General features: G+C 37.4%; 1 protein-coding gene across 7 annotated transcripts in view; it reads left to right on the forward strand.

Moving 5' to 3' along the window:
- Window positions 1-12,450, forward strand: part of TLK1 (tousled like kinase 1) — a 91,501-nt gene that overhangs the window by 62,910 nt on the left and 16,141 nt on the right. For 6 of the 7 annotated variants that reach the window (XM_055718285.1, XM_055718284.1, XM_055718281.1 and 3 more), the window contains 3 exons: window positions 1,399-1,535; window positions 2,782-2,970; window positions 10,155-10,221. In XM_055718285.1, coding sequence (XP_055574260.1) covers window positions 1,399-1,535; window positions 2,782-2,970; window positions 10,155-10,221 — 393 coding nt within the window. The remainder of the gene's footprint in view (window positions 1-1,398; window positions 1,536-2,781; window positions 2,971-10,154; window positions 10,222-12,450) is intronic. The other variant, XM_027810761.2, reaches the window with a different exon arrangement.

Genomic DNA, 12,450 nt, shown 5'->3' on the forward strand with positions numbered 1-12,450 from the left:
TAAGAATATGATTACAGTGGATCAAAAAATTTCTGAATCTGTTGTGGAAAGGAGATAGATAAAATCTCCTTGTGAGACATTTAAGTGCCTGAGATAATTTTTGATGTTAAAATGATAAAATGCTATGTTAGCTCAGAATTAATGGAAACAAGGAAATGGTGATCATTTACCTGCATACTACTATGAAAGAAATATTTATTTCAAATTTAATGCCAATTATATGTAAACTAACAGCAATTTCATAAAAGACAAGAATATACCTTGTTTCTCTCCCTCTTCTTTAAAACAGCCCTATTCAAAAAATAGTACTAGAAAATCATCTTATTACATATTAGGATACAAAAAAGTTCAAGGTAAACAGCCAGGTCTCTTCCCTTGCACTAGCTGCTGCTGTCAGATACAAGGGCGCAGTCTGATTCATTGGGGGATTGGGGAGAGTTTCCTCACTGGCATGGCATAAATAAATTATTGCAATCCTTTGTAAGTTCTAGCATGAGGGGAACGCAGGACAATGATGCATCAGATCTGTTCAGCATGATGCTAGGTGAGCACCTTCAGACTGAGAATATCACATAGGCCATTTTTCACAAAAGGCCATGTAGGCGGCCTCTTCATTCTAGAAGTCTGTTTGCGCAAAGATCCTTAATTCTGTCAACTTTTCACTTCTTTGTGTGTGTGATTTGGGGCCATCGGCATTTCTTTAATTGTTACAAATGCTTGCTTCTTAAGTTTCTGTCCGTCAGTGGTGTTCACAGTGGTCTGTCTTCTTGTACTGAAGCAAACTAGGCAGCCTCAGTCATTTACCACATCCCAGGGATGCTCGTGGTAGCAGTGGCTGGTTGTGAGAAGGGCATCGGCTTCTACTTCTGCAAGTGAATAGCTGACTGCAGTTAAGTCTGCTGCAGTGCGTCCCCACGTAGAGATTCCTGAGCTCAGTCAGTTCGGTACAGATAGTAACATAGATGGTCGTTCAGGGGAGTTTCCAGGCTAAGCATGGTAGGTGCGCTCTTTCTGATACGTAAGCAGGCTTATTTAGTATAATAGACATGTACAGACATCATTATATGCCTGTATGATGCTGATACTGTTACCAGTTTTGCTGTATTTACAAATAAAATGTTTTGTTAGTTATGAAGAACAGTGACCTTTGTAGGAAAACTGAGTCCAACTCTGATTATTTTTTTATGTGCCCAAGTAGTCATTAGTACCAATTCTAACAACTGCAGATGTTTGGGCTCTGCAGAAGTTAGAATAAGTGGAGTAAAGTAATAAAAGATATTTTCATCTACTCTCCTTTTATCCTTCCTGTAGGAAGTTGCTGGAGGAAAAAGAAGTGTTTTACTGACTTTTTGAACACTTCAGTGTTACTAAATATTATTTTTTTTGTTGTTTTCTTAGAGCACACAGGAAAAGCTGGCAAGCAGAGAGAAGAGCATGCAAGACAGATTACGCCTGGGGCATTTTACAACAGTTCGTCATGGTGCTTCATTTACTGAACAGTGGACAGATGGCTTTGCATTTCAAAATCTTGTGAAGTTAGTCAATGCCATGTTCTTAAAATTCTCACTAATTGTTAGTTCCCTCTAGTGGATTTTTTTATTACTGAGGTTCTAGGATTGGAGCAGCTTTTCTTACGTTGTATTTTGCTTTGCCTTTTGAAGACTGAGAATACAGTGCAGAACTCCCTTAATCAACTGAGAGAATACTAAGGCTGGGTGTCTTTGAAAGACAGTTTGGTTTCACTTGATTTTAACTATCCTTAGAAAAGCATGAATGTGCTAAATGGGTGACACGTAATTATTCAGCTCAGCTGGTAGAAATTGCTATAAAACTGTATCAGTGATTTTACAAGCAGCTAACCGCGTATCACTGGTGATGACTGGGGTAGAAGAGATCTGTGAAGTTTTCATTGGTCACCTAAGTGCTGCCTGCGCATCCATCACTGTAGCACCTTTTTCAGGCATTCAGCTCCTCAGTGCCATGAAGGAGGAGTGACAATTCTGGCAGCCTCAGATAGGGTCTAGTGCAAGTGGATGGGGAAGAGCAGCCACCTGGAAAAGAGCTGCTGCAACACAGGTATTTCAGCAGAGATGGAGCCAAGGAAAAGGGCTCTGAGAGACCATCAGAGATGGTGGTAAAATAATTATGCAATGCCTCAAAAGTTGTTCTTTGGGAACGAGTCTGATTCAATCTTTGGAGATAGATATGTATATATAGAGAGATATAAAAGTAATTCACCAAGATTTTAATTTTTGAAGGGCAACATATAGTCTTAGCGTTATGTGATTGCCTAGGGATTGGTTTTTTCAAGACAATCTTAAAAACCATCTGTATGTGTGTTTTACATAAAAACTGTAATTGTTTGCCATACAACCAAACTGATGATTTATTTGGGAACAGTCAGATCAAATTCAGTTTTTGGCCTTGAATAATCAAGTACTCTATTGACTGTTACATTTCTTTTGATGGTATAAAAGAAGTTATCCACCAGATATTTTTTTTTCTAGTGCAGAAATCATGTGTAACACTTTCAAAAACAAAACAAAACAACCCCAAAACAAAAAAAAACAACCCACCATATATTTCAAAAGTAAATTGTGCCTAAACTTTAGCAAAATTTTTTCCACCTCATGAGGAACATTGGCGTTCTTTTTCCTAGGAAATTTTCACATGTACAGTAAGTTTTCTAAAAATTTCTTAATGCTTTATCAGTTAAAAAGATAGTTCTTTAAAAAATGCAAAATGATGAAACTTTAATAAGGCTTTTTTTGGGGTTTACAGGCAGCAAGAATGGGTGAATCAACAAAGGGAAGACATTGAAAGGCAAAGAAAGCTCCTGGCCAAGCGAAAGCCGCCAACTACAAATAATTCTCAGGCACCATCTGCCAATTCTGAACCCAAGCAGAGGAAAAATAAAGCTGTGAATGGGGCAGAAAACGATCCCTTTGTTAGACCCAATTTACCACAGCTGTAAGTTTAACATTTCAATCAGTCTTTTACATAAATTCTCAGATATTGTCTGTGTGAGTTCTATTCAAATAACAGCATAAAAAGGCACTCAGTATATTCAGCAGCTATATTCTCACTGAGGACTTGCTGATGTTAGGGAAATTTGCACCACTGCCTATGAAGATGTCGTACAATTGCCCAACTTATTTTTGGTAAAGTCACCAGAGAAAGGCCCATTCTGTGTTTATGCAGTTCCTTCTGTTTTCCTGATCTAGAGGAGTCCTTATTCTGGTTTCCAACTCTTGTAGTGCCACTGATACCTATTGAACTTTTCTTGATCCACATTGGTTTAAGATCTTCTCCTTTAGTTAGAGACCAGTTCATTTTTCACATAACAGTCTTTAGCTGACAACAAAAGCTTTTTTCAGCCTTTACTATTTGAAGACGTGTGTCTAAAAACAAATTAAAAAAATATATTTTTTTCCCTTCTGAATGCTAGATCCTGAGAGCAACTGTCAGAAGTTACTGATCCCATTTCATATATTGACAGTGTTCAAATTTTTTGTCACTTAAACATAAAAATTGAGAGCTATCAAGGAACGCTTCATTTTTCAAGTGACATTTTTTACTGCAAACAGAAATGGTGTAATTCAAGGCACAGACAGATGCGTTCTTGACATTTGGGTATTTTAAGAAGTTGCTGCTTGCAGGTACTAGTTATTGCCCTTGATGCTAAGAGGCTGCAGCTGATAGTGGATCTGTTTCTGGTCAGCTTAAATAAAAAGTAAATAACTAGGGTTAAAAAGACCAAGAAATTGATTTATGTTACATTGCAGAAGTAAGCTATGTGTGTTAAACATGGTCACTTGTTACCTCTTACTTGTGGAGGTAGTAATTTATACCTCAGGGTCCGGGGTAAATAAATTACTGTGGTTAGATATACAAAATAAATGTTTGGACCATCAGTGTGAAGACAGCTGCATAGATTTTGCATAATGCATCATTCTTAAAGTTCACATTATGAAATTGTTTGGCTGTGACAAAAATACCATGAAAATACAGTAGTAAGGGTGGCGATGTAAGCAAATCTTGATTAGTGTTACTTGTGTATTTTGGTAGAGAGCTCAAGAGTCATTGCTCAAACTGATTCTTTAGTAATAGTGCCTACGTTTCTTTTTAGAACATAATTAATACTTCTGAATAGTACAGTAAAGATTATAGTCATTTTAAAAATACCTTTTTGTTTGAATATAATACCTTTTAATAATAAAAAGTAACATTTAAGTAATGGAGATTACCTGAAAAATGATAAAACTTCTATTTTGCCAGCTTTTGGCCATGTCTTCATTCACGTTACGTTTCCGTAATCTTCTTGCTGCTTTAGGAGGTGATAAAATACACATTTGGGAAAAAATACAGAAGACATGTTCTAAATATTAAGTAGGACAAAATTAATTCCTGATAATAGACTTCTGAATGTTTTCTGGTGTTAAGCAGTTTTAAATAATTTCCGAATGATCAAAACTTACAGATTTTCATTTCTTTTGACTTAACCAATTACATGTTAAATGGCAAGTGAAAATGCTTGGTGGCTATGAAATTGCCAAGAGAACGATCAGAATTGCCCTTTTGTATCTAATGTTAGCATAAATGTAAGCTGTTATTGAATCAAAACTGTTTTGCCTTTAAGTATCCTAATCTGATCATTATATAATCTAGATATTAGGTTGTTTGCCTATATGGTAAGCTTATAAATTTTGTTTCAGACATTTGAGAAGGTCTATAATATGTCCTGAGATCACAGACTCATTAAGCTTAGTCATGCTCTTTGGACTTTACTTCAAAGGGGTTTTTGAATGTTTGTATTTAGAATCCATAATAATTTTGTATAGTAGTAGTAGTATGTGTTGACTCCTCTGTGCTTCTCAGTACAGAATTAAACGTGTTTTGTGTATCTTCGTAAAACAATTAATAATTGTGCACATCCATTTTAGAGTAAATTTGTGGTCTGCCGTATGTAATTCCCTCCTGTTCCATTGTGCTTATCACTGTTCCTCTGTTACTTTCAAAGTAATTATCTTAATTAGTATAGCCAAATTAAGAGGTTCTCTTTATATGGGGCATGGGGCAATGCAGAGCTGCTTGAGATCAATAAACTAAACCAGCAATAAATCAGTACAACATATATGCAAGTGATTAGGCAGATCTTTTTTAAATAAACAAACAACTTGCTAGCAGTTGTTAGCAACAAGTGTCTCTACCACTGCATTGTTTGCTTTACAAAATGTCTCCTGCTGCAGGTATTGACAAGACAACATGATTTATAGCTTTGTAACAAGCAGAATTATTTAAGCTTTTTCTGAAAACAGGTGTTAACTGTTTTGAAATGGATTGAAGGTGTTGCCTGAGACTTCTTAATAAGGACATTGTTTTAGTTTAGCTGAATATACTGTTGTCTCAGATAAAAATTTAAAAGCAGAATTTTTGCATTGAAGTTACTAGTATAAAGGTGGTCATCTACCAGTATACTGTGAGTGAATGGTGCGTTTAGTGTTTAAATAACATGCAACAGATGAGTCTGAACAGTGTCCTGGTTTTCCATCATTCTTTCCCTTTTTTGTGGCCCAAACCCAAACTAAAAAATAGTTTTGATTTTGAGTAATCTCTTTTCTACTGAGCAAAGTATCTTTCTTATTCTTAAATTTCAATTTATTCCTTTCATGTATTTAAAGAAAAAACATTTATTTGAAGTAGAGTTTGCCTTCTTAGCCTAGAAAAATTGTTCAAAAACTCTATTCCAAATTCTTTGGAGATTTGAGAGATTATAATGCTAGTACCCACTTCTTGGAAGCAGTTCTTATTTCACTAGACAATTATTTCTAGGATAAATGGTGTATTTAGTTTAGGTTTTGTAGTCCTCCTTGTGCAGCTTCAGCTGTGTCAATTATATTCACTTCCCAGTCACCTCTTCCTTTGCTTCCCAGTTCCTCCATGGGACTCTGCATCCATCCTTCTCTCTGCGTGCAGTTTGGAATGGGAGAGCAGAGGGAGCTGGCAGAGTTTGTTACTGTAGTTGAACAAATGCATCATTTAGAGAGAGCATTCTGTTCTGTATGGAACAAATAAAAATATTTTCAGAAACTATTTCAGGCTGAAGTGCCAACAATGTGTCTGGGCTTTACAGGACAAGTAAAGACAGATCCTTAGGCAGTCTCTTTCTAAGGCAGACATGTGCAAAAAGAACTCATAGAAGGCTTTGACTTGGTCAGCGTCTGCCCATCCTTACAGAAAATCAAGGAACTAGAGTGAGAATAAGGTTGGACCAAAAAAGGAACGCTTCAGAAATTGTGGCCAAAACCTTGTATTGGACATGTGCAAGGCTGTTTGGGGGGCATGGCTGCATTCTGCTGTGCCTATGTATCCAGGATGGTTTTTCAGCTGGGAGAAGGAGGGAGGAGAGATAGGCCAGGCTTGATCATCATGAAAACCAAGGTGGCTATTTTGGTTTTTTGGTTTTTCTGTACCCACTAGTAAGGGTGTTTTAATCATAGAAAGTGGCTTTGTCTGAACTTGTGAGGAAAAAGTGCAGAGCAGGTTGGTTACAGTCCATGCGTGCTGTGTCAAAGCCTTTGAAATTTGGCTATGAAGACATTGCTAAACAACTGGAAGGCCTATTTTTGCTAATTAAAAGAAAATGTTTAAATTTATGATAATCAACCCTTTCAGGCCAGGTAAGCTGTCTGCTTTCTTCCAGCTACAAGTAGAGGTGGCAGCCGTGTCCCTACATGTCACAGGAAAATTGTTACATGCACAGAATATGTCCAGTGCTTTTTTGGGAATTTCAGGAATTCATTGCATGTGTACAATAGTTCATTTGGCTGTAGACAATTAAAATGCAGCATTTCTTGCACAGTAATTTTGAGTGGAAAAGGTCACAGTCAGGACCAGACTGTTACCGGATTAATTCATGCAGCCTACTCCCAGTGCCCTTATTGCCCAACACCCATCAGATGAGCCTCCAGGCTGACTACCCAGCTAAAGTTCACTTAGTGGCTAGCAGCAGCCTATTTCTGGCCAAGGGCCCTCTGCTGTGCTTGCAGACCTTTTCGTCCTCTGGATCTGATGAGACCTGTGTTTCAAGTGTTGGAGGGGCAACCCCTCCTGCAGGTAGCGATGGTGTCTCATAGATGATTTCTGGTTTCAGGAGGTGCCTCCAGTGTGCTCCTGCCCTGCAAAAGACGGTGGGTGGATACAGGTGGGAAGCGATGGGCTGGTAGGAAGGAGTCTGTGTGCTGGATTGTTTTCAGCCTGTACAGTGGGGTGGTGGCCTATAACCAGGGAACAAACAACATGCACACTGTCATTGTTTTACTATTTGTCGTATGTTATTTTAATATGAATATAAAGTACAGTATCTTTATAGATAAAAAGTAATAAACTCCTACTTCTAAAAAAAAAAAGTGTTTCTGAATATGAGTGAATAAAGTTTTGTTTTTCAGAAGTAAACAAAATCCAAAGTGACTACGTCTGTGTACAGTTCAGTGGTTTCTGTGCCTTCAAAATGTGGTGGTCAGTAACAACAGTTTCAAATTGCTGTGGATCATGCTGTGTCTCTAATAGAGTTAGATTTGTAAGGAAATAGAAAAATGGAAAACAGTCATTCATCGGGATATAGCATGGAAACATGGAAAGAGTGACTTCGAATCTTAATGTTTTCAATATGACCTCTAACTTGTACTCTGTGCTCAAGAGGGCTGTTTAAGAACTTTTTGGAAGGCATTACTTGCTAGAGCTGTCTAGGCACTTTGTCGTAACTCTGCGCAGATAGCTGAGGTTTTATAAAAAGGACCAGATTTTCTGTATTATGTTAGTTTTCAGGGGATCTGTGGTTTTAGGGCTCTCTGCGTTCAATGAAAAATCTGGAAGGTCGTGTCATAAACTTTGTATTTTCAATGTGTTTTACTTGTGGTTCAGCTTTGCTAAGCCACCAAAATGCTCTTCTTCCTGAGAAGACAAATTTTACTATCTGTGTTTCTGGAAACACACAAACCTGTAATTTATACTGCAGGCGGGAATCTGGAAAGAATAATACTCAACCTCGTACACATTGACATTGATCCTTTGCCTTTTTTAATTGAGAACTTAATCCATGTTAGAGTAGTTCGCTGTTTGAGTAGAAGTATTGAAACAATGTCAGGGATGCCACTGTGAGTTGCCTAGCGTGGCCTTGGTGCTGTCTTTGATAGGGCTAGCAGATGTAGTAGGGCAGGAATTAGAGCGTTGTTTTCTTAGGTTTCTTGCTGTTGTTCGAACTGTGCAGAGAATGCATTGCTGGCTTTCTTCACTATTGAGACACCCCATTTCACATTTGCTTTAATGCCTTTTTTAAAATGTAGTGTAAATCATCTAAACCCAGAGGAGATTCTGCCAGGAAAATAATACAAATGTTTGGTCCCAAAATCTGGTACTAAGGGACCTTTTGCCTTTCTTGGAGAGGCAAATTTCCTCACTCTGTTGCCTTCAGAGTGTTTGGGGATGCATGTTGACTGGAATACAAGGCTGCTTTTTATTCCAGTAGAAAAAAAAGGTGCAGGCTAACTATGTTTGATGCTTCTTAAAAGGAAAGTTCGCTTCCTTCTCAGATTCTGACAGGATGTGGTGGTGGTGCTTTTGTCACCTGATCTGGGTGTTTTTTCTATACGTTAATAGACCAGAAGGTTGATGAAATAACTACAATCTTGTGAAGCTGTTTCCAGGTTGCTGGAAATTTAGATGCTGCAGTCAGAAAAGAATCCAGCAATTTCACTAATATTCATGGAGATTATCTGGTGAACTCATGCTTCTGTCCTGGCCAGGTCAGAAAAGGGGCAGCAAAATTCAGTATTTATGAAATCTGGAATAGGAAGGAGCTCTGTGAAAGCTTCAGAACGACCAAGTTCTATCCTGAAAAGATGCACTCCATAACAACTTTTGAGACCCAGTAAATAACAGGGTTTAGAATTCTGAAAAATAATGGTGAACTTCATATAAATTTAAAAGGGAGGAAGAAGTCTTACAGTTTATTAAGGCTTCTGCAAATTCTACTGAAGTTAGCACTTGCATAAATCTGAATTGGTGTCCTTCACTTCTGGATAAACTACTGGTGATTCTCAAGACACTCCAGTTCCTTAGACTTGCAATATGGACAGTGTGTATAGCCTTCCAAACACTTTGTGTAACTTACCTTCCCAGGACAGTTGATAATTCAACCTGCTAAAACATGGACTTTGTGAAAACATATGCTATTAGTTTTAGTTTTACATCAAGCAAGAAATAGTAGATCTAGGCAAAACTATAAAATGTTTAATTTTAGTTTGTTTGTAGGGATTTGTGTGAATCCTTTAAAGGGGAACATACCTCTTTGTCCTTCCCCATCCCCTGTTTCCCTTCATCACGCGCATATGGTTTCTTCCCTGGAACCTGAAGTCTCTTCAGTTTCTTTTCTTTGGTGGTTTGTCCTCTGTGTGTTTTCTGTTCATTTGTCAGATGAATATTGCATGCAGTCAGTTCATGGGTTTCTTAGTTACTAATCCATATGAACAGTCGAGATCCTCTGAATGATAACCGAGTTTGTGTCCTAGCAAGTCTACAGACAGCGAGGGACCAGTGAATTAATTGTAGCCAGGAATCTTTTCTCAAAGGGAGATGAAAAGAGAACAAGCAAGAGTCGCATGCCAATTCAAAACTGAATTTGTGGTCTCATGTAAAATGTAGTGTTAGTGAACTTGGAATGTATGGTTTTACACGAAGTTCTTTAAATCACAGCTCAAAAATCCAGTGTTAGCAGTCTTGTCTAGTTGGTTTCTGGATCTCCATCCTTTGGTTTGTTAAGTTTTAGAGTTCAAAACCAAACAGTGAAGTAGCATCAGCTAAAATACTGGTATGGTGATATGATTTAGGATGCACCCAGGTATTCTAACAGGCTGTCTGAGAGAAGAGAAATGGTCCAGTGGGAGAGGCAGTTAGTATTCCAGAATACTAGACACAGAGGCATTCTGTAAGTATGTTTTGACCCTGAAGTTAGAAACAAAGACAAAAAGGTAGACTTAGTATTGTGGTAGTAAATACAGTATCTTATGTTAATTATTACTGTAGTATTTGAGTAAGAATGCTATTGTTTTGATTACAGTTATATAAAAGCTATAATTACGTGTTTGTTTTTTCAGTTTGACTTTAGCAGAGTATCATGAACAGGAAGAAATTTTCAAACTTCGATTAGGACATCTCAAAAAGGTATGTGTACGGTCTGTTATTCTAAGATTTTTTTGACCATGCCTAAAGCTGTAAAAACTAATATTACCAAAATAAGAAGAGGGCTTATTGAGAGCTATCTGATTAGAAAATGTAATACTAAAAGTGCTGGACAATTTTATGCCTGATAGTGGTGCTTTTGTTTTGTTTTTTGGTTTTGGGTGCAACTTGGCGTGAATGCTTGGGAGTACGGGGGAGCAGTAGTGACTCCATCCAGTGTAACACTGTACTGATTCCTTGAATCCTTCTAACAGTGGTAACAGTGATGATGCCACCAATACTGCTCTTGTTTCAGGGCTGAGGAAGTGGTGTCAGCCAAGTTTTATATATGGGCTTTTTAACTTTAGGTTTTGATCTTTAAAAAGATTGAATTTACAAACCATTTCATTTCTGAATCAATCTAATGTTTTGATCATCTACAGTATCCATTTCAGTTGTTGTCATTTAGCATGCTACCTATTGTAAGAGAGAATAGAATTTTCCTGCTTTTATGAAAAGTCTTTTTCTCTGTGTCTTAAATTATTTTTTCAGTCAGGTATTTTACTCCAGTTTTTTACTTCTGAAAAAAAAAAGCAGCACTTTTTTCTTGAAGCCCATCATTCTAATAAATCTGTGTAATGAGATAATTATGATATTAACAAACTATTGCTTACTCAAGCTTTTGAGGAATAACCTGTGAAAAGGAATGAAAGTTGAAACAGGCAGAAATACCTCGAGTGTGAAAGGAAAGTACCGTTGTCTGCTGAGCGGTAGTTCTTGAGGTGTTCAGTCAAAACCAGGTCATAGTGGTTTTCGCCTTGAAATGTTTCAAGGGTCTGTTTCAGGTCTGTTCTCATCAAATGTACAAGTCATTTGTTAAGAATCCTACTGTAATAAATTGAACTGGGCCCCTTGAGAACACCGATGCTGTTTCTAAAGTATATGACAAGAAAGTACTTGAATATGTGGTAGGGAATCTGCATATGAACTTGGTTGGTGCTAGTGGAGTAGACTGCCCACATAGTTCTTCATTGTTAATGCTTTAGAAATAGCACCAGCTTCACATGAAATTCTGTAGGGTTTTTTTTCCGTGCTTGAACTTTTTTGAAATCTAATGGAAATTGCAAGTGACATATGAAGGAAGCTGTTACAAATTTGTTTAATACCTGGATTTTGTTTTCACCTTGAACATCAGTGCCGGGATAGTCAGTATAAGAAGGAACTTCCTTGAACAAATGCCAGAGGGGAAACAAACGTTATTTATTAGCAAATCATGTTTGAATATATCTGAAAATAATAATAAAAATACATACTTGCATTTTAATTCTTATGTGCGATAAAGATTTTGTTCTAAACTAAGAAAAACAATTTTCTTTTTACGTGGCTGTATTTCTTTCCTAGTGCTTCTTGGCTGGTTACATTTTTTTCTTCTTTCCTTCTGCATATGCTGTTTTACTGTCTGCTCCTCTTCCTTTTCACTCTCCAGATGCTTTACTGGTGCTCTTATTTTTGGTGCCCTGTACATGCTGCCACCACCAGTTTTCTTTTCCTTCTGCTCCCCAGGAAATTCTTTTCCAGCTAGCAGCTTTGGTCCTGGAGAGAGGCTCTTGTTTTCTCACTTCCTTTTATATAGCAGTGACCTGAGGCAGCTAAGCTGGTTCATTCTTGCTTAAAGGTATTCACAGCCTGAGTGTCCTAAATAACAGCTGGAAACAATGCAACCAGCCAGTTCTCTTTGGACTAACATTGGCCTATGAACCACATTTTGAGAACCACTGAATTGCATAATATAAGAACAAAAAAGCCCAAAAGAGGCATAACTGATGGATTTTTTTTGTCAGCCTTTGGGAAGAACATAGACAATTGTGTGTGTAGAAGTGTGTGGCCTTTTGCAGGGGGAGAAGGGCTAGAATTCTTTATAAAGGACTATTGGGTTATGGGGAACTGCATATCAGGGTATTTAACAGAGAACTGCAAGGATAAATCTAAATATATATATAAAAAAAGAAGAGTTTAACATTGTATAAAGAGGAAAAAAACCCTTCGCATTATGTGTTAGGAAAAGCAAATGGTCCACCCAGATCTGCTAGCAGATTAGTGTTAGTTAGTACAGCTTTTAAATTATTAGGAATTTTATTTTTGTGTTCTGAATGGATGTTCATCTAGTGTCTTGTTTTGGGATGAGAGGTTTTTTCCTTAGCTTATGGGGAGGGATTCAGGATATCCACTGAA

This window comes from Falco cherrug, chromosome 8 (genome assembly GCF_023634085.1).
Source record: "Falco cherrug isolate bFalChe1 chromosome 8, bFalChe1.pri, whole genome shotgun sequence".
Taxonomy (NCBI): Eukaryota; Metazoa; Chordata; class Aves; order Falconiformes; family Falconidae; genus Falco; species Falco cherrug.